Source organism: Paramormyrops kingsleyae, chromosome 11 (genome assembly GCF_048594095.1).
Source record: "Paramormyrops kingsleyae isolate MSU_618 chromosome 11, PKINGS_0.4, whole genome shotgun sequence".
Classification (NCBI taxonomy): Eukaryota; Metazoa; Chordata; class Actinopteri; order Osteoglossiformes; family Mormyridae; genus Paramormyrops; species Paramormyrops kingsleyae.
In genome coordinates this window covers 23,138,107-23,160,061 of record NC_132807.1, presented here as the reverse complement: position 1 = coordinate 23,160,061, position 21,955 = coordinate 23,138,107, and the positions used below count along the sequence as shown (strand labels likewise).

At 44.7% G+C, this 21,955-nt stretch overlaps 1 protein-coding gene across 18 annotated transcripts in view; it reads right to left on the bottom strand.

Annotated features, from left to right (window-relative positions):
• mical2a (microtubule associated monooxygenase, calponin and LIM domain containing 2a) overlaps positions 1–21,955 on the bottom strand; it is a 61,389-nt gene that overhangs the window by 18,355 nt on the left and 21,079 nt on the right. For 4 of the 18 annotated variants that reach the window (XM_072718259.1, XM_072718256.1, XM_072718257.1 and 1 more), the window contains exons 6-25: positions 20,416–20,571; positions 19,747–19,847; positions 18,505–18,762; positions 18,120–18,235; positions 17,674–17,800; positions 17,318–17,408; positions 15,396–15,543; positions 13,869–14,068; positions 13,347–13,450; positions 13,024–13,095; positions 12,344–12,481; positions 10,463–10,582; positions 9,832–10,053; positions 9,282–9,377; positions 8,244–8,360; positions 7,421–7,473; positions 5,939–6,122; positions 3,852–4,038; positions 3,497–3,576; positions 3,189–3,288 (exon numbers count right to left, since the gene is read on the bottom strand). In XM_072718259.1, coding sequence (XP_072574360.1) covers positions 3,189–3,288; positions 3,497–3,576; positions 3,852–4,038; positions 5,939–6,122; positions 7,421–7,473; positions 8,244–8,360; positions 9,282–9,377; positions 9,832–10,053; positions 10,463–10,582; positions 12,344–12,481; positions 13,024–13,095; positions 13,347–13,450; positions 13,869–14,068; positions 15,396–15,543; positions 17,318–17,408; positions 17,674–17,800; positions 18,120–18,235; positions 18,505–18,762; positions 19,747–19,847; positions 20,416–20,571 — 2,670 coding nt within the window. Of the gene's footprint in view, positions 1–288; positions 3,289–3,496; positions 3,577–3,851; positions 4,039–5,938; positions 6,123–7,420; positions 7,514–8,243; positions 8,361–9,281; positions 9,378–9,831; positions 10,054–10,462; positions 10,583–12,343; positions 12,482–13,023; positions 13,096–13,346; positions 13,451–13,868; positions 14,069–15,395; positions 15,544–17,317; positions 17,409–17,673; positions 17,801–18,119; positions 18,236–18,504; positions 18,763–19,746; positions 19,848–20,415; positions 20,572–21,955 lie in introns of those variants that run through there. The other 14 variants (XM_023790814.2, XR_011993853.1, XM_072718260.1 and 11 more) reach the window with 14 other exon arrangements.

The following is a 21,955-nucleotide window of genomic DNA, read 5'->3' as shown; positions in this document are numbered from 1 at the left end:
TGTCAGAAGCAGATGCATGGTCAGAACATGCCGGTTAGTGTGACAAGCTCAAAAGTGCAACTAAATACGTTTTGGCTCCTAAAATGTGCAGCTATTTTTATTTGCTATCTTTTCCCTAATTTAGAGGCTCTGAAGGTGCAGACAATGTGGATGACAGAGGTGTCAAAAAGAGTTTGCATGCTTTAATACACAAGACCCAGCATTCTCAACATGAATGGTTAATTCTGATTCATGAAGGCAGCCAATCAGAAGTAGTGCATGTGACCACATGACCATGCAGGTCATCACCTTCCTGCTGTCACGATTCAGCCAATCAGAGGTTGCAGCAGTGGAAACTCGAAACAAACTACAAGTAAATCAGGACAAAATGGAATAATGAAAATTGGGAAAGGAAAGGTGGGAAAAGAGAACAGGTAGAAATCACGTATTAGTAAGAGTCACAGAAATGTCCATATAAACATGTAACCATAAGAAAGTGGGTGAAATGAAGAGTCTGGAAGACATGGCCTGGCAGAGTCAGACAGAATATTCTCAACATTCCATGAATAATAGCTGTGCTGTTACTATAATCCTTTGAATATAGTATATAATCCTTTTTGGTAAGACTTTATTTAAGGCCATGTTTTTAGTAGTTTATAAACACATTCATAATGCATGATAAACATGGCTATAAATATTTATAAAAAGGCATAACACATTATGGCCATGTTTATTATGAATTATGAATATAGAAAAATATAATACACTATAGACACCTTTATAATGCAGTAAAAAGCACCCTTAATGCTTATAGCAACCATTATGATGCATTATAAAGATATACATAGCGCACTGTAGATGAGAGCTTCATAAAGCATTCATAATGCATAATAAACATTGCTGTAACATTGCCTTTTGATAAATACTTATAGCCATGTTTATAATGCTTTATGAATGCATTATTATTTGCTATGAATGTGTTTATAAATTACTAAAACATGGCCTTATGTAAAGTGTTACTGTCTTTTTTCATTGGAATTCATTGGTTTTCCTGCATCTTGTTAACATAATACGTGGGACTGTAACCTCTCACTTTCGACTTGCAATCTCATGCTTCCACCGCTACACATAAAGTACATTCCTACACACAGAATAGAGTAAACCATGACTGCATGATTAATTAACAAACATCATTTAGCTTCACGCTGTGCAAGCAGTAGGTTCAGACAGTGAATCAACCACATGGTGGTTCTTTTGGGATAATCGTGTGATTGTAATACTTAATATTCATGTGGAATCATTTGGTTCTCCCAACAGAAGGTTTCTTGTGTTCCATGCAGCAGAATGATTTTATCCACGTTCCAGTGGATACCAGTCACAACATACAAAAGTGAATTACTCTACTGTGACTGATGTGGCAACGCTCAGCTGAACGAACATAAGGCACAAAATGGCATCAGTGCTCTACAAAACAGAAAGCTTTTGATAAACATAACATTGTATCTGTCCAAGACCCTTCAAATATGGATGTCGGATGAAATATGTCCATACAAACACACATGAACATCTGAGCCGTTTTACATGACTGCAGACGATTTAAGTGACATTTCGAATCTCCCACAGAGATCAAACAGACAGTCGTGGCATTTGAAATGCTAGTATTCAGTTCAACATGTTGAATTCTGTTATCATGAACGTGTGCCAATGCTTAACGTTTAATTAATACTTAATTCATAATTAATAACACAAAAATTTCACCAAGTATCTTAGCAAGTAGGCCTCCCTATTCAAAGTGTTCACTTTCATTCATAAAATATTTGCTAAACCTCTTGATAATAGAAAGGAACAAGTTGACTGAATACCTCTAACCTGCATTTATCAAATGTACAGTATTATGATGTACAAAGATGTGCAATGTAAACTGCCACCAGTAAAGATATTACTCCCTGCAATCCAATGTATTGCTCCATCTTACACCGCAAAATACTGATCAGTTTCAGAAGAGGATACAAAATACAGCAATATGCAAAGTCCTGATTTTGAGTGTAAACATTTTCTTATAGCCTGACAAGTCCTAAAACTGTCGACAGTTGTCCAACGCATGATGTATACTATAACAATGGAAAGAGAAAAAATTACAAATACAGTGCATGATAAAAATATTTACATTTATGGTCACAGCTAGTTTTCAGGAACCGTTTCTTAATAGTAAATGCTAAATGCTGCTAAAAAAACTAATGTTTGTCAATTGCTAAATGCTTGGTAATACCATGGCTAACAAGGCTTTGGTCAGAACGTAACGCGGTTTATAAGGCAAAGGAACAGCATCATGCTCCTGATCGTTTGCAGCCGGAGGACTCTCGCCGGCTCTGTCCCATCCAGAAAGTACAGCCCTGTCAGCTCCTCAAATAAAGTGCTTCCAGTGAGTCCACTTTGGCTACTTTTTAGTAAAAAAAAAAAACCTGTAACCTGAGCTGAGCCCAAAAAACAAATCAAGGCTGGAAGCTGAATAAGCCAGATGTACAAATAGTTCTTCAGTCAGTATCAGATAGCCTGGTTTGAACTGGACAGCATAACTTTACAGGTGACGTAAAAGCCACCATCCCAAAGTGCACATAACCCTCCGCCATGCTAGAGGTTGTGCATTTATTCATTCAAGATCACAAACAGCCTTTTAAAGCACTTCCTGTTTGGCTGATATCCCAATAGAAAAAATTGTTATAACATCTACTTCAGGCCAATCAGTCAGCTTGATTCAATATCCCAAGAATCTGTACCAGCAGAGTAAGAAGCAAGTGCTTGTGTACATGGTCAGACAGCGGCCATCATCCGAACACAAGGTACCGTGCCGCACTGGGTGTAGACCCTTAACTGGGTGTAGACCCCTAACTGGGTGTAGACCCGTAGGCCTGGGGCTTGTTACAGGAGCCTGACCCCCAGCTGCTGCTCTGCCCACAGCACCAGCTGGTGGGTGGAAAGGGGCCCGACCTCTTCCAGCATCTGGGCCACCACCTCGTGCAGCACGCACAGCAGCGGCAGGCCCAGGCTCAGCAGCTCGAACAGGAAGCCGTACTCCGCCGCATGCTCCCCCAGGTGGAGGCCGGCGGCCCGCGCGGCGCCACAGAGACGGCGGGACAGCTGGCGGGGCACCTCCGTCAAGGCCCACGTCACGGGCATCAGGCTTCTCCTAAAGAAAGAGCTGGCAGTACCTGCTGGCTGGCTCTCCGGGACACTGTCGGCTGAGTGGGGAACTTTCCCATCGGGGGCCGTCGTCACCGAGCCCCCCTGGGCCCCCACCTCCTGATCCCCCTAAAACAAAGTCACATGACACACTGTTTGGAGTACATTTACAAGCTTAAGATCTAAAGACATCCAAGTAAGTCAGTTACCGTCAAAATTTTCAAGGACCATTTTGCTACACTAACTGATATATATGTGTCACTGTGCAGATTAAGGTCTTCCAGAGCTTAAAATAGAAGACGGCTTGTACTGATCATTTGCGAGCTTCTCCGGTTACCTTCTGGAGTTCGACTGTCCTCCTCCTGTGCTTGATGAGTGCTTTCTGTTGAGCGAAATGAAGCTTGCAGTAGAACTTGCCTATAAACACAGGTATCAGTTACAAATGGTAATGCAGGAAGAAAAGACAATGGCTTACATTATCTGACAAATTACGCACGTCTCCATGGCAGCAGGAGTATGGCTGAGTTCGTGTATTGTGAATTGATATGATTAATTTTTTAAAATACAGAATTATTGTAAAGCCATAAACTTTGAAGAAATACCTCCACCTGCCAAGTGATGGCATAATAATAATAACAATAAATAATTATTATTAAAAACAGCAGTAAACATTTTGCATGTTCCGTCCGTACCCTGGTCGGAGTCGAAAGCCTGCCCCCCCAGGCGGAGTGTGGTACTGCAGGTGTCACAGCGGAAGCACTCCCTGTGGAAGAACAGCCCCTCAGCACTGAGCCGTTCCATCACGTACACACGCTTTTGGCAGAAGTGGCACGTGTCACTGCCGCCCAGGCTTGGCGGGAACTCCCTCCGCAGGGAACCCTGGGAAAATGGGGGATGGGGGGTAGATCCAGCATCAGATTCACTGTCAAGGGCTTTGAGGCCACCAACGAAAGACTGGTCAATAACGCAGGCTTGCTGCCCTCACATCTTCACACGTATCAAGATGGCAAGTTTTGGCACATTGATGTGAGAATTATCAGAAGATTTTCCTATAAAGCCATCTAGACCACAGGTTAGATGCTTCCCACAACAACAGGGGTGGGGAACCTGATCCATGGAGGGCCGGTGCGGGTTTTTGGGATGACCTCACAATCAGCCAATAACAGCGGGTCCCCAGGACTGGAGCCAAGAACCACTGCTTTATTATTGGCTGATGGAGAGGTCACCCCAAAAACCCGCACCGGCTCTCCATGGAACAGGTTCCCCACCCCTGCACCACAAGCACTGCAGTCACTGTCTTCACCAGTGGCTTCTCAAATTTTTTGGAGCAAATACCACATGGCTGGGAAAAAAAATCACGGTAACCTGAATCACTGGTCTATACTTCTACTAACACTGTTATAGTGCATTATGATTCTCGACAAGTTTTAGGTCTCAGGTCCTTACCTGATGTCACACAATAATGATGTGATGTAATAGATAACAGAAATAACCAGTTGATTTACATTCTTTTCCGCCTTATAGGAAATTCCTATTTTGGTACTTCAGAAAAGTAAAGAATTTGAAAAATGGCTATAGCATATTACACGGCTGGGTGATGTGTGATATTATTACCAACATAGCATTTTATGCACATGCAATTCTCGTACTGCAAAGACTGCGACAGGCTTTTTCATACCTTCACACTATTCAGAACTTCAGGGGTTGAAGTTTCACTAAAATGTTTTTACTTTATCATAGGTAACAAAAATTTGCAAGCATTGCAGTTTTAACGACTGTTCCATGTTCTAGATTACCAAGTATATGTTGAAACAATCAGTGTAAAGTTTACCGCAACTGCTTCTGCATGAGAGCTGCATGCGCTTTCCAGTCATTTTCATCCGTTCAAACTCCTTTTTGCTTTACAAATAAATATCCCGATATTTCTTACAACAAAATCACACTGTGATATATTCTGTTTTTTCCAACACCATACTGCCCTAGAATATTATACAAAATATTTTTTTAATTTCTTGTCATACCATCCCGATCTTGTTATATCTGTTCTTCTGACCAGATCGCAATTAAAGCTCGAGTCTCTTCATTTCTCCACACATATTTTATCATGACTATTATTGTATTATTATTATTTTTTACTCTGTTTATCATTGTTTTCTGAGTTTGCAGCTCAGTGGTTGCATGGTGCTGCATTGCTATTAGCTTAATAACCAAATTGACAATGAACACTTTGCAAGTCCCACTCCAAAGTACCGAATTACCAAAAAAGTACCTCAGCTGGTTTGGTACTTTAGGCACTTGAACTTTTGGTACTAGTGCACGGCCACAAGTCAATGGAAAAGGGAAAGTGCCGAAATCACCAAACTGGGGGTGTGGTGGAAAAGTAGCCTTAGGCTACTTCATGAAGGGCCGCTGTTCTTTAGGGCGAGAACCAACACAAAAAAATCATGCTTGCGTGGCACAAAGATGCACTTCTTATGTCAGAAATGCAGCTCCCAAAGGGATCGAAAGTGGCCTGCAGGGCGGAGTGAGATTCAGCTGCTGCGGGTCCATCTGCTGTGTCTCATACTTGCTGAATATTTCTGGTTCTACTCAGCAGGACCCGGCAGAAGGCAGCTGGCTGGGGCTTCCATTAACTGAAATACCGTGCATGCTGGACACTTGCTGGACACATTCATCGGCCGCCCATGCACCACATATTTAAACTGTTTTATATTCCAGGTGAAGTACTGCTTCAGCGGGCACGGACTTCTGGCTTGCCCACTCCAGTTGGGCTGCTTACCAGTGGGGCAGGAAGACGCATGGCGTGAGGCCTGTGATCGGTCTCATAGAGCGTGGCTAGTGTTTCAGCCATGGCACCTATGACCAGGGACACCTTCCCCACGGTCCGCTGACAGGGCAAGGCGGAGACAGGGAGAGAAAGGGAGGACAGGGCTGTGAGAGGGACAAGGGGACAGGGCCCAGCTCTGAGGAAAAAGGCAAGGTGGAGAGAAAGAGGGCAAGAGAGAGAAAGAGGCAACAGGAAAACAGATGAAAGCTTTCTGAGCTCTGATAGGGCAAACAGTGGCCAGTGAGATATGGACAGGGGATGTTTCCCAATACGCATACTTCACTGTACTTGTGTTCTTGCACACTCATTTTATGTCATCTTCCATTGCCGAAGACCAGTTCCAATACTAAGAACAGAAGTACAAAAGACGGTAAAAATCCCTGGATGTCGTTTTTGCCCCGCCCCAAATATCAAGGGTGTAGTGATGACATCCTCACTAAATAAGACGGATCCCATGATTCACTGGGTCCCAAGTTCGTTCTTGGAAGACGAGTTAGCAAGATAGCTCTTGCCAAGAACACAAGTACGATCTTTACGGTCTTGGTATTGAGAAACACCCAAGTACTGGGAAAGCATCTATGATCTGCTGTGGCATCCCAGTGTAGTGCTTAATCTGAATATGTCGTATTAATCTGAGATACATGCAGCAGTTTTTGAGTATCAGATCAATATCCAAAATGGAAACAAACGTCCAAACTGCAGACAGCCCACCTCTCCCAGGAGTCCTGGCGTCTCTGCGAAGTGAATGATGCACAATGTTCCGGAAATCAGTCATCCCACTATCCAGCGGCAGTAAAATTAGCCAAAAGTTTGACCGTCATAATCCTGCCCCAAGCGGTCAGTAAATTTTACCACCCCCCCATCAGCCAGCATTAGACTTCAGTAACTAGTTCATATTGTTCAGACATTATACTGTGGTATAGAGTATTTTGACGGTAGTTTAAAAAACAAAATTTGCTGAGCGGGGGCGGGGCCGGGGATGACCGCAATACCGCCCAAGCCACCGTCAGCACGCAACCCTAAGGCGTATATGCGTAAGGCGGGGTGTCCTAAGCGGAGAGACACATTTCATGGCAGTGTGCCTTTCCAGAGCCACTATCTACTGCCCTCTAAAAATTATTTGTTTTCTTCTGGTTCCAATGAGTAATGAAGATAAAGTGGGCTGCTAATGAAGTTGGGCTAGAGGGACACTCTCTCATAGCAATCAGTGAAGTTAGGGGGGGTGGCGATCACAAAAAGCATAATAGTAAACAGTAGTTGTTGTTTTAAGTAGTGAATTAGTTGTCCTGTTTAAAAAAGCCCAAACATACCAGCAGTTTTTCTTCGTGCAGAATAACTTGATTTTTTTGGTTAAAGGCCATCGTAAGTGAACAAAAATACCGCTAAACAAGCAGGCGATCCATGCAGGTATGCACCCCACCGCCACCTCTCTACCTGCTTTGAAGACGTGACGTTCTGAGGCTCACTAGCTTGAGGCATTTCTGCAGCTTTTGGAAAAATCAGACGCGAGCTGCTATTACCGTCGCACTACGACCAGAGGAAAGAACAGAGTTAATTCCGGCGAAAGGACAGGGGACGCGGCATCCAGCAGAACGTGACGAGAGAGGGTCAGAGAAGGAACGGCAGACAGGACGAGTCACACCTCAGAGGGTCTCTCGCTTTGTCAACTGGCATGTTACTATATAAACAAGAAGATTATACATCAAGCGCACCCGTGGGGCTCCGGCATCTATGATTATCGCTGTAATTACTTTAGAGTGCTAATTCATAACCAAAACCCTTCATTAACACACTCTGACAAACTCCACTGACAGGTGATGTGAATGTGATGTGAATGAAGGGCGATTGAATGAACTGGGGGGGCTCTGGGTAGTGTGCTGGGGCAGGAGGTGACATCGGCCACCGTGTCCCCAAGGTTCCCCATGTCCCTCTGCCTCCTTAGTGATTTTTCTTCTTGTTCCATTTTTTTTTACTCAGACACAGGAGCACGGGATCATGCAGAGACTGGGGGCGGAGGACTTGAGGCATGAATGACAAACCGGAATGAAATGCAGCAACATCCGTCTGTGTGTCTGACTAACAGCCCCCCCGGGGAATGGGGGAGCCAGCGGGGATCTCCAAACAGCGCGGAAACCTCCCGGGCACAGCTGTGCGTGTTTGCGGGCCACGGCTGCTATCAACCCATGCCGCTATGAGGAGAGAGGCGGATTGGGGGGGGGGGGTAGGGGGGGGGATGGGGGTTCTGCCGGTTTTTTACCTGCTGTCTTTGGCCGGGAGGAGACGGGACCAAGGCGGGAGAAGAATAACAAAGAGCAGAGGATTCTGGGGGAGGTTGGCTGGTGGAGGGTTTGGGCCTGGCAGCAGGCGAGTGGGTCTGTGCAGAGCAAACAGGCCAGTTGGAAAGGGGAATTCCCAATAATGAGATGGGGGCAAAATAGGGGTGGGCGGGGTGGGGGGGGGGGGTGGTGGATGAAGAGGAGGTCAACCATCAGGGCTAAGTGAGCACGGAGCGGGCTTTTGCTGTTACTGCGGCCTGGGTGCTTGGCGATCAGACAAAGTAAAGTGCTCGGCGGCGGCCGAAAGCCTCTGACTGGCTGCACCAGACCACCGCGGGATCATCTAATCACCGAGAATTATCGTCTTGTGTGATCGGGAGGAAAAACACCTCCTGCTGTCTTTGGGCATTAGTTCTGCCTTTAAAGATCAGAACCGCAGGGAACAAGAATCGTATCAACATCCTTTTTGGTTCAATACGTGCCTCCAAAACACTCGGAGAGAAGCTCTACCTTCACAGTAGCATCATAAGCATTGTTCCGAGAAAGATATTCCTGGATTAACCAGACATCCTCTCAGACAGACAATGCTAATCAGGACCGAGTGATTACAAAATAAATTTCAGCTCAATGACTGCCGCTCAACTGCTATCCAGCATTGGAGAAGCAGCTGGAAGATGGACAGATGAATGACAGTGGCTGTGCAAAACCAGCACATTATTTACTGGGGTTACTTATAAGTCTTTTAGTAAGAGAGGTATTTTTTGCTAATAAAAGGCATTAATAATAAAAAGCATTATAAATTCTTAATGACCATGTAGAAGCCCATTCACACTACTCAATAGTCACAGTAAAGACTAATGTTACAGTTATTAAATGCTGGAGATTTTTAAAACGCAGCGTCAAATTATGTGCATTATTATAGTCAAATGGGCATGACGGTAGCAGTTAATACCACAGAATGTGCAGAGGGGGGCGCTGTGGCAAAGCAAGGCTAGCATAGCACAGCAGGAAGCAGTCACCTGGATGGGGTCAGAGAACAAGGAGCTGAGGTGGACGGCCTTCTCTTTGATACTTTTTTTCTGAAACTCCCTAGCTTTCTGCGTCTGAGCTCTCTTCTGCGTGGTCCCGACAGGCAAGGGGGAGGAAAGGCAGACCGTGAACGAGCGCCACCTCTAAGCCAGTCTAGAACTGTAACACAATTAGCCATTTAGCGCACGCTAAATCTCGCTCGGGGATTTCCATTTGCATGGATGTTGTGTTGGTATGAAAAGTGTTTTTTTTTTTTTTTGCATCGAGAGAGGAAGCAGTTTGGGACCTGCTGAGGAAAGGCGACAGCCTGCATAGAGGTGAAACAGAAATCTCCTGAAATTATGCCAATTGTGCCGTTAGTAACTGCCGCAATACATTTTACCAGCCATAGTAAAGTATAGTAAATATTTTATAGGGAAATATACTAGAAGAGCAAGTAAATTAATCTCCACTAGAATCAATGTAAATGTGCAGCGCAGCACCTAAACCCAAAGCAGACGCCCAGCAGGCTGGACGCAGGCAGGCAGGGCAGCTGGTCACCTCGCTGATATGATCCTCCAGGCATCGGAGCCGCCGGAGCATTCCGGACACGACCAGCACCGCTGAGTGGCAAGAAGCCGGGGACTCTGGGTAATCCACGTGGGCGGAGTTGCCGGCCTCGGGCCGGCTGCGCGTTTGTCGGGGCTCCCTGGGAATGTACGGAGGGGGGCTAGGCGGGGGCGAGGTGCCGCATTCCAGTGCGCATTTCGCAAGGGGGGCTAGCTGGAACGGGAAAGAGAGTCTGCGTGTGACGGCGGGGCTCTGGTCTCCGGGCTGCCCGCAGGTGACCTTGCCGTGGAGGCAGTAAACACAACCCGACAGCAAGAAGGGGGACTTATGTAAGGGATTTAGCTGGCTCATGTTTATTTATTTAGCAGACGCTTTTATCCAAAGTGAGACATTTTTCTGAAGGAAGGGTCATCCAGTTCCAGGAGTGACTGGGGCAAGGGCATCTGCTGATCCCGGGATTTGAACCTACGACCTCCAAATCACAGACACACTCCCATAACCCGCCAAGTCACACACCAATGCCGCGCATCTAGTCATTTAAAATCCGCTTTTGGTTTCATTTGAGGTTTTCCCTCGCGGGGTGTCGATCCGTGCGGTGTGCGTCCAGAGCAGCTGCCCATACCTGCCTTTTTGATGAAGGGGGAGGCGGGGCTTGGTCCTTGGGTCTGGCAAAGCGAGGGTTCTCGACAAGGTCGAGAGAGCGAGGCCGGGGGGGCTTCGCCGTGGCCAAGTCAGACTCGGTCTTTAGGTTTTAGAAGCGGTGACATACGTCAGGAGAGGCGAGGTTTGGTAGAAGGGTTTAGCAGGAAAGGAAAGGAAAGGAAAGGAATGGAGAGGAAAGGAGAGGAGAGGAAAGGGAAGGAAAGGAAAGTTCACTTACAAGAACTGTTATGCAAGAAATAACGGCATAAAATATATTAAACCACAGAGCTAACTTGCAGGGTTGCCAGTTGATGCATATATTATATCCCAAATATACCAGATCCCAAATGAGCGACCAGCTTATGTCATATTTACTACTTCAGATTCATTTAGGAACAGTGCAGCTTTGCTCAGGGCAATGTCTTATGTCTAAACTATTCCATCTACTTGCATAAACAACATAATAAATTCTTCCATATTTGTTTAAAATGTCCCAAAAGCCAGTGTCTTACTTTGCACAGCTTAGACGCTGCTGCCATTGGAATGCGATGCAAATGCAGGGGAGACCACAACAAACAGAGGCCCAGCCCTGCCTTAAGCAAATACACCAGCTCTTTGTAAATACTACCTGACTGTTAAACACAAGGTCTTTATGCCTACAAAGGGAACACTGCAGCATTGGTCACGTCAGTCTGGGTGTCACTGCCTTAATCACTCCAGGGAATGTGTAGATTTATGATAGTTTTCTACAGTAGATGCTGAGAAAGGACCTTCCATAGAACGTGATAAGTATCAGAATACGTTTCTGAATAACAAATCAGCCTGAGTGATAAACTGTTCCCTGTTGGAAAAAAAAACCCTCAGAGAACGAGAACAATGAACCAATGGTAATATTAGCTGTTCAGTTTTATGTCACGCAACTTGAGTTAATCTTTCAAGTTCAATTGAGCTAATATGCTACATTGACTACTGGTATGGATTCAGGTCCTGGCTGCTAAAACAAGGAGGTCCCAGCTCTCCTGGATGTACAAAATAAATACAGACGCTACTCTACTTACGAATGAGTTACGTTTCAAATGGCCGTTCGTAACTTGAAATGTTCGTAAGTCATTATTCAACATCATTTTAAGGGTATACACAAGTACAAAGAACTAGGATGCTGGGAGTACGCACGCTACGCTGCTGCGCGGTGGGAGTAGCGGCCAGAAGTCGTACTAGACGGAATTGGCGCGCAGAAAAAAAAAATTGATGTTGCGGACAGGAAATGGAAGCCCAAGGAACACCATTTGGACTTACAGTCCTCTTCGTTCGTATGTCTGAAAGTTTGTGAGTTGAAAGTTCGTAAGTAGAGGAGTGTCTGTATAAGCAAATGTCTAATTAGCAGAAACGTGCAATAGCTCCAGATTATAACTTGATCTGTGCCCTGTACTGCCAAGTAGAATGCTGATACCTGTGTTCTGAGTTGAATATAATCAACTGTTATAGCTTCTACACAGAAAATTGAATAGAATTCAACAGAACTATTTGAACATCTGTATTAGTACAATGGCCATGTTCTGGTTGGAATCATTAACTCTGTAACTCACATGCATTCCTAACGTAGCAGAAACTGATGTCATGCTTCCATTGTACGTTTTATCAAGCATAAGGGTTTGATTCTTCGGTAATATCTTAAAATGTCATATATAGGTCCAGATGTAACTGTGAAACCAAATAATAAAAAAAAACATCAAGGTTCAAAGTTGACCGCTACTGAGTAGTATAATGGTTTATGTAGGACATAAGGGCAGTAACTCAACCCGAGTAGGGGGTACCCTCCTTTAAGGGGAGCTTACAGGACAAGGATCAAGGGGTGTCTGACCTGCCTGCGGAGAGAGCAGCTGGGGGCATTCTCCTCAAACTTTGCTTGCAGCTTGGTGGCCATGAATTTGACCTTATTCTCCTTCAGATTTGTGTCCTCGCCCACAGAGTTGGCAGTCTGACTGGGGAAGTTGGTGGCCTAGTGAAGAAAAAAAAAACAACAGGAAGTACCAGGACTGTAATGAGATAGCTCAGGGATAGGGGACCCAAACGCAGAGCGAACAGGAAACCAAAACCGGAGATGAGAGTCGTAGTCAGGAACAGAAGCAAATGTCAAGAAATTGGAATCAAGCATCCAGTAAAAACAGGGCTGAGATGTTCGATAAACTGACATAGGACGACAATTTCTCACACAGGCCGGTTAAACAGCCTAGACATTTAGGAGAATCAGGTACAGCTGTCAAGACACCAGGGAGGACGAGCGGTAATGGGGGGCGTGGCTGTGGTGTAGCCGGTGGAATCGGATCAAGCCTTACAAGGACTTTAAGGTCAGGACTGCCAGCAGAGAGCAGAATGTCTGGTAGACCAATGACACTGCAGGCTCTTAAAGTCTGTAAAAGGACCCCTGAGGATTGTACTTTGGCTAAACTACTTAAATGTGCAATGCAACTAGCTAAATAAATGGTATTGAGGTTATTAATGGGTGTAAATGGATGCCAAAATCCACAAATTCATACCTACCTCTTCCAAATAATTGCTGTACTTTCTTCGCCTTTTGCTTATCGTGTCCTTATCATCAGACTTCTGCTCACCCTGAAAGAAATGAACAAATCAATTTCCTCCCTTGATTTGCCTGTAAAAATGAATGGATTTTCCCTGTCATCTAACCCCAGTTTATTTGAATGTATAGTCCTGTCCTTACAGTGTTCCATTTTTCTTGATTTCCTACCAAGATGTTCAAACAAAGCCATTCTGGGCTTGTTCTAACTTCTGCCCTGCATTAAGTTGCCACAAGAAAATATTTCAGTAACATGTTTAGCAACATGAAAATGCATGAGCAATACCTTTGGTATCCGCTTTCTTGGCAGTGACAAGTTCTTTAAATTGGAAATGGAGTTGGCGATCTTTCCAGAATAATCTTCATTTTGATCAGTTTCCCTTTTGAAGCCTGGGACAGACCATAATAATATGTACATACAAATACGTTTCATTCAAATTACATTTCATTCAAAGTACTGATGTGAATCAGAATTACGGGAAACAACAATGTATGCACAATGCTCAAGAAATCATGCATCCATAAAATCACACACAAAAGATACATGTGAGTAAAATGTCCAGGTTTAACACACGAAAGCTTAGATGTTTCTAGGATACATAATTTCTGTAATTCTTTTCACAAGGGAGGTAATATAATAACCATAGTTCACTTTGGGGAATAATACCATAAGGTCAACCTTCATGGAAGACATGAAATGAAATTATCGAGATTTTCTGTTTTTTGTTTACTTATTTCAGTTCAAACATAACTGGCTTAGAGCACCATCCAAACCAAAGGCAGAGTCAAAACACTCAGTTAAGGTCACCTGATGCTGGTATGGGGTCACCACGGAACATCTCGTAGAACTTGGAGAGGTACAACACCATGTTGAGCTTGTCCGGATCCCTATCGGATGCCATCTCCTTTCCGGTGGTGACAGGCGGGATGCCAAACTCGCGCTCGGCGATATCGAAGGCCATTTGGTTATTTTTGGCACTTTCCTCTTCATTGAGCGAATCAAAATCACTAAGGAGACAACAGAGACCACACATCAATAAAGACACATGCAGGAAATGCTAATAGAACATTGTACTACCCGAGGTCCTCCTTATAGCTCATGGAAGTTCACTGAAATGATGTCCAAATATTTCTCCAGCAGAGTTTCACATGGTCTAGTATCAGAAGGAGCTCAGGATTCTCTGCGGTCTCACACACACATGTGAAGAAACGGCTAGTGAAATTTATAGGCCACTGTTACATTTGAATATGAGATTCATGGCGTAAGATGGACGAAACAGAAGCGTACAAATTTCACTGGCAGAGGTGACAGACCACCTTGAAAAGAAGGCGCAGTATTGCATTGATTAATCACAGGCTTGCGACACAATAACAAAAAAACAAATTGTATATTGCTGCCAGTTAAACGGCTTTCATGCCAAAAGACTTAAAAACTTAAAAATTGTGCATCTGTGCTAAAAATGAAAACAGGGCACTAGACCTGTGGACAGTGACATTTACCATCATTCAAACGGCCAATCGCCGGGGGGTCCTGGAGTTTGGGGACCCTGTTAGCCAAAAACAATCAGAGGGGGCGCCTCTACATGACCATTCGGAGATTTTAATCACAAATGTGCATTAATTATTAAGCCTTAATAATTTTATTCATAGGCAGGGGACAGGTTTGTTGTTCTTGGGGTCCATCTCACAAAGTCACTTTAAGGACTCAGATACAACACATCCCCGCATTGTGGTTAAAGCTCTGAATGGTCAATGATGAAATTAAAGTGTAAAAGCCCTAAATCTGACATGTAATTCTAGACATAACAGCTGTCTTACAGAATGCTGCTGAGGTCATATGTCACCACCACCAGATAACAAAGACAAGCCACATGTGTATAGCTTGTTGTTTAATCTGTAATCTCATATGACCTCACTAAGCTGCATAAATAGCTTGAAAAGCAAATATAAATGCATGACCACACAACCTCAACAGCATTCCACTGACATTGGCCATGATGGATTACTTGGAATCTAACTAACCGGACCCAAAGCCTGTGCACTGGTGAGCCTCAGAACAAATCTGAAAAGGCCACACATATGCCTAGTGGACAAAAACGACAGCATTTCTATGAGTAAACTGTTAGTATGTTGACAACAGCCAACAGACACGCATGTTTACATCACCATCGCCGCGGTGACCAAGGAACAGCTGCGAGCCAGATGGGGTCCGAGTTTCATATTAGCGTGTTAGCAAAGACATTTGATAAATCGAAAGCCAGTCAGTGCCTCTGTCGGCATTAATTAATGTGCGGTGTGTCCTGTAATCAGTGCGGCAGCCACGGTAATGTCTTACATGAGGTCAGCTCTGAAGTTGTGGATGAGGGCGCACAGCGCCAGACCGCTCTTCCAGGAGGAAGTGAGGTCAGACACGCACACATTCCTGTAGCCCTCCGTGTGCCTCTGACACCACGTCAGCAGCCGACTGGGCCGGATCTCAGACTCTGTGGGCAAGATCCAGCACAGTGAGACCATGAGAACGACTCAACCACCCAAAATTGGAAGAAAAAAGCAGAATTCTGGAACACCGCAGGCTGTTATATAATGAGGTCATAGTTGGAACTATCCTTAGAATTCTTCTTAAAGCCAAATACACAGACGCGGAGAGTTTCCGAGCACAACACAGCCGTATGTTTTCGTCAAGACGTGTCTCACTGTTTAACATGGAATGTGAAGCTCTACCATTCTTCACAGGAGGTCTACCTATGCATTTCTCGCACATATTGTCTTTGTGTCTAGATGACATTGACAAGCAGATCTACAGTTTTCACAAGTCGAGGGTAAAATGGAGGCACTTTATGTCTAGGAGCTTAATGACTGAATGAAGTAATTCAAAGTGTTATTCGCCAAATATTCACAGTGAGCCAGAACATGTTAAAATATAATGTATGTCACATGGCATATGTTGTAGTGATTATAGAAGGATGGACTGGATAGAGAATGCTAAAAACAACTGTCAGCTGGCAATCAGGCTACAATGGCCGAGCACTTTCATCTCACTGAGGGCATCGGGGCATCTTATCATGGGTCTTATCATTAGACTGGAGATTGTTAGACTGCTAAACAAAATGTTCCCAGCACAATTTAGTTGGAAATACCAACCTTCTGCCAGGAAATCATTGCTCAGGTGCAGAAAGGTGTGCAGATTATTTTATTATTACTTTATAAGGCTGTTTTGTGCACGTCGTTGATTTGTTGGTTAAAATTGAGGCTGACACAGTCACTCGCACTTATACCGTGATGTGCAAAAGTTTGATCTTCGTGTTGGTGTGAAACTATGATATTATGTCTGCCAAAGTCTGTCAGCTTAGCCAAAATCTCTCCTAAAAAGGTTAATTCATTAATTGAGCTGGTGGAGACGTTTAATGAATACATGGAATGACTGTGGTCACCTGGAGGAGATGTTTGGGAACTAAAGCGATGTTCATCTAGCCATTCAACAAGATATCAGTTACTTTTTGGAGAACAGAAGAAAATCTTGATTACTTTTTAATGTGTTGCTGTTTATTTTGCACATGTTCTAATGTTAAATAATATAATCAACATAGCAATAGTAATAAACATTTTCTTTGACTGCCTAAGACTGCACAGTAGTGCACATGGCTGAATAACCTTTACTGGAGATGAACACCAACTGATACCATAAATATAGTAGGACCACAGGTAGAGCGAAGGGTCGATACAGGATTGATGACCGCAGATGATGTGATGACCCACTGATGGTGACCCATAGATACAAGGCTGGGAAGTCAGATGACCTTGAGCAATTTTGTCTCTTAAACTATGTGCATTGTTTGCTCTCCTCTGTTGTCTTCTGGCTCTTATTCCCCTTCCTCATTACTGTTACTCTGTGGTGTGTTAGTAATCGCTACTGCTGCTTGACTCTGTGGTAAGCGCCGAACCGGATTAAAATAAAATCGCATCTGATGCTGGCAATCCCGTGCTCTTTCTGCTAATAAACTGTGTCGACTGTCAAGCTAATTTGAGAGAGGCACTTCCATTTCTCATGTGTCTGCATCACCCGCGGTACTACACGCACCCACGGTTACGAAACACTGCCGCTCACATGACGACATCGTCTGGTCTAGCCGAGCGTAAACATGCTGCCAGATTTTATTTGCGGACGAGCTGTTTGGTTTTGTTATTTACAAGCCCAGCCCGCATGGGACCAGGACTTGTGGCGGGGGGGGGGGGGACACCGATCCTGCATTCACTGACCTCTTCGGCCCAGATTAACAGGTCGTCTGAATGAGGCAGCACGCTCCAGGGACTCGGGCTGCAATTCCCCCGTTATGTACAGGTGGCGCACCTGAGACAAGGGAGAAGGGAAAGAGGATCACAGGGAGGGAGGGGTTAGTGTCACACGCTGCTCATAAAGGGATGATGCAAAGGGGGCGGAGCTTGAAGGAAGCCATATGCCAATCACCAAACACACCAGGATGAGAAAAAAGCTCACAGCCAAACTGTGAATGCTTCTATCATGTTACTGGACACGCTTAATTAGGTATAAAACCGAACGTAGAGCATGGTGGGTTTGATGTTTCCCAATCGCTCGTCATCCGATACCAGCTTACCTGGTGTGGTCTAACACAGTTGGAGTTGAGGTTGGGGTACCGGGTTACTGGATCAATAGTGTACTGTTCAAAGTTCTTGGTGATGTTTTCGGGGGTCGTCTGAGGCAGCAGTCTGTAGAGGCTTTCCCTGCATGCAGACATGACGATAAAGCCATCATTACGCTCACGCTCTCCCACGCACGTCAAGCACACATCAAGATGGACATGGGCGGCCATTTTCCTGATTCTGAAATCAGGAACGGTGTAGAGAATTGGCATTTGCTTCAGTGACATTCGAATGCGATACCCTTACGTTCTACAGGGACAATGGCAATGATATATAAGAACCCACAAATTGAGTTTAAATGGCTGGTTGTCCCTGGGGGAAACACCTGGCGTTATTATGTGACCTGTATTCTATGGAAGCCCAGCAGGGTCACGTAGAACCAGGCTGCCATCTCACTGACCTCTCTGCCAGGATTTCCAGGGGAGGCCTGCCCTGAGCCCAGCTCTTCGTCATCCACGCGGTGTCAAAGGCCGCCAGAAAGCCCCGAGCACACCCAGTGCCCATGGGCCAAAACGGCTAGACAGACAGAGGGGTCAAAGGTCCAGAAGCTGCACCTTTAAGGCTGCATATCATTTATTTACTTAGCAGATAATTCTTATCAATGACAGAGATTGGAAGTTTATGTTCATGATGTGATTTTATACTTGTTTATACACCTTAGACGAACAAAGTCCAAGGGTTCGACGGAAATACTAATGTGATGTACAAAGATTTAATGAAAGGACCAGACAGAAATTGAACACTGGTGAATATTCCCTGGAGGACACTAGGGGGAGCAGGCTCACCTCCAGCAAGCTGTCCCCCACCAGCGCCACCAGCAGGCGGTGCCCGAATCGCTCCCGCACCAGCGCCGCGTTCTCCGAGGCGTACATGCAGGTGAAGTCGAACATGGCGACGTCTGGCTGCCCGTTGTGGTTCATGGCGAAATCCAGCGACGGCAGCTGGTAGTCGGTGGCAAAGTCGGCGGCCTCGCGGGCGTAGGAGAGCAGCGCCTCCTGCTGCACGTTCTCGGCGCTGAGCAGCATCTCCGTGTCGGCGTAGTCCTGTCAGCGACGGGGGCAGGAGACAATGTTGGTAATTCATCTCGCCAGTGGCTTGGCTTGACTCGCGGGGTGTGTTCAGTGGCTGTCCGGTAGATGTTAATCTCAGCTGTGCTAGAGCTTATTCTACTTAACGCACCCTAACGCTACCCTGGAAGCGTTTAATCAGGTGGTGTAAACACTCTCTAAACACTGCAGCCTAAGGCTGGCCAGTAGCTTTCACTATTATTAATAGTGTTTTAGTCTCATTAGAGACTTCACATGGTTATTTAATTCTCAAAGGAGTACAGATAAGACGAGTAGCAGTCTACTGATGACAAGACCATTAGAGGACCCCTCAGTAGCATGAATGGAAGTCACCTTCCGCATTAACAGAGTCAAACTCATTTAAACATGGTGGGATGTTCACATTTAAAAACCAGACATCAGTCGGCTGATGACAGCCAAAAAAGGAGACGCCTTCCCAGGTCCTTGGTGAGGAAAAGGTGATCTGCCTCATAAATTTGTTTTAGAACAAATTTTTATGCCTCCTTTAAGCAAGCTGGGTGCCGGTATGGTAAATTTCTTCAATCCTTAAATTTAAACATAAATTTAATCACCATGCGGGCCATTAACCAACTTTTCTTCACTCGTCCATGTTTGGCATATGAAAGCATAGATATTTTCCCAGAGAGAGAGGCCATTTAGAAGTAAATGGTTTATAGTTATGCAAGGCACTTAATCCTCTTTTCACAACTTTGGTTGAGACACTGCGTTCCACTGCATTTTTATGAATCAAGTCATACAGTGACGTGCCCAGACATTGCAGTTAGTGATGACAGATATGAATTGTGAGAGTAAAGCATCCGCACCATCTGAGAATGAGGGATATTTTTTTTTTTTTTATCTTCGAGATGTTTGTATGTCAACCCTGATGAGCCATAGCAAAGGAGGGGGTGCATTTAAACAGTACACAGTCGCACAAAGCCCCGAAATGCCGCTCCTCACATGGACGATGACTCCCTTGTCCAGAAGGCTCTGCTTTTTCGCAGTCATGACGAAGTAGTGAGTGTTGTCCTTGTAGTACACGATGTTCTCCAGGTCGATGCCTGCAAAACCAAGCAAGACTCTCGAACCAACACCAACCAATCAGGATACACGCTCCCCTCCAGCAATATGGTCGATGGCCGCGGGGATTTAATTAAGATTAGATGTCGGTGGGGAGAGAAAACAGTCTAATATACTGAGAAATCCATACTGGCAGGGGGAGCAGAAACCACCCCTCCCCCCTCGTGCTGACTTCAGGAACAGCTGGCCAACATCCATGAACTTTGAATGGTATGAGTCTTATCACAATGAACAGAATTCACGCCCGCAAAGATAGATATGGCAAATGGGATCAGAACTATCCTACTACACTAAACAGTGGATTCAGAGAATGCTTTCTAAAGCCTGCGAGATTAATCTACCATCTGATTTACAGATACAGCAGCTATCTGTCTGTCTCTTTGCTTGTTCTTTCTTTCACTTTCTTTTTTCATTTTTTATTTGCTTAGAAAATACATGGCTCAATGTAGTACTCCTTCCCAGGGATCCGGAGGTGTAATCATATATTTACGAGGCCAGGTACATGTCTCCTGGAATATTCTGTTACACAGAAGGGATTTGTGAGCCCACCTGTCTCTTCCTTCAGCTCAAGGAAGAACTTCTGGTTGAAGATGAAGGCCACGCCGCTGATCTCCTCCACCTTGGCTTCGGCTGTGGTGTTTCTGTTGATGAAGTTGGCAGTGATGGCGATGGCCAGTTTCCCACGGAATTCCTTTCTTCTGAAACCTGGAAAAAAAGCAAAGCTCCATTATCACCTTCCTGTGTAGTCAGAAGTAAAGATATTTTAAGCACGATGGAATAGGCAGAATTAGCCAGCAAGGCAAGAGTATTTATATAAAAGAATGAGAGTCTCATTGGTTTCCCTTTAAGGGAATGTAGCAAAATGCTACAATCTCATGGAAACATCTGACTCGCTAAAAATCATCAAAAATGTATCCTGTGACCTTTTACATTTTCGATTCTGGGGGTTTGTTCCTCATCTACAGTATGAACCATTTTAATTTCTATCGGTTGTGTCACAGCCGAAGTGAACTTTGGGTTTAAGGCATTGTGGCTCACCAGAAGAAGCACAAATGTGTGATTTATTAACTCTGCTCTCACTTTTCAACCATGTGTCTTCGTAATAATCTTTTAAATGAATGGTTCTGCATTCACTGCTGATTATAGCTCTAACAGTGTGCGTATAAAGTGTATAAACTAAAGTACACACAGTCCTGTTGATTCTCTGATACAAATGAAAACCTCCATTCTCACACCAATGTTCTCTCTCTCTCTCCACATAAATGTGAACGGTGGTAAGTTTCTGTTTTTTTAAAAGTCCAACTTCAGCGGCAGGATGACAGCACAGATGAGGGCGGCCATGACTATAAAACTGCACAACGCCAGATGACACAGACGGTGCAGGATCTGCTCAAGTCCTCAGACACCGATGCAGCCCACAAGCTCCGGTGGTCGGACATGATTCAAAGGTTCCACTTTCCCGTATTAAATGATTTAAAAAAAAAAAACTTCTGAATAAGGTTCTGATCTTTGGTCTGAATCTGGTCACAGCCTGTATCTGTTATCTGTCATTATTATTCTGCAACATCTGGCACCACAGGAAGGAAGAGAGCTTGAGAGGTGAAGCCTGAGGCCCCGTTTACTGCAAACGGTTTATTAGATTATCAAAAATACTTCTGATGGAACAGAAAGGGTGCAGGAAAGGACATTTCCCATATCACATCACTTTTTCCAATGGTGCCTGTGTCCAATTAACGGTTTAACAGTGAGAGATATTTCTAACACCAGCATCAGCCACCTACATGCTCATTAGATGGGCGTGGCAGGATTTCTCACCTTTTATGGCAATAAAACAAACGACAAACGTTTTACTACGTCGAGACGAAGTCTCCTTCAAATTATGATTAAGACAAAGAAATGCTTGAACGGGCGGGCAGAATAATTGCTGGGGTGTGCTGGGCTGGCTGACAGCCTGGTGATCGATTCTCCCGAGTCGCGTTTCCCCGGGAGAAGATGACATCATGCCGGAGAACCTTCCAAATTATAAGTGGAAAGGGATTACGGAGGCAAATTTGTAGCTTTATAGCTTTTTAAAAGCAGACTCGGTGGG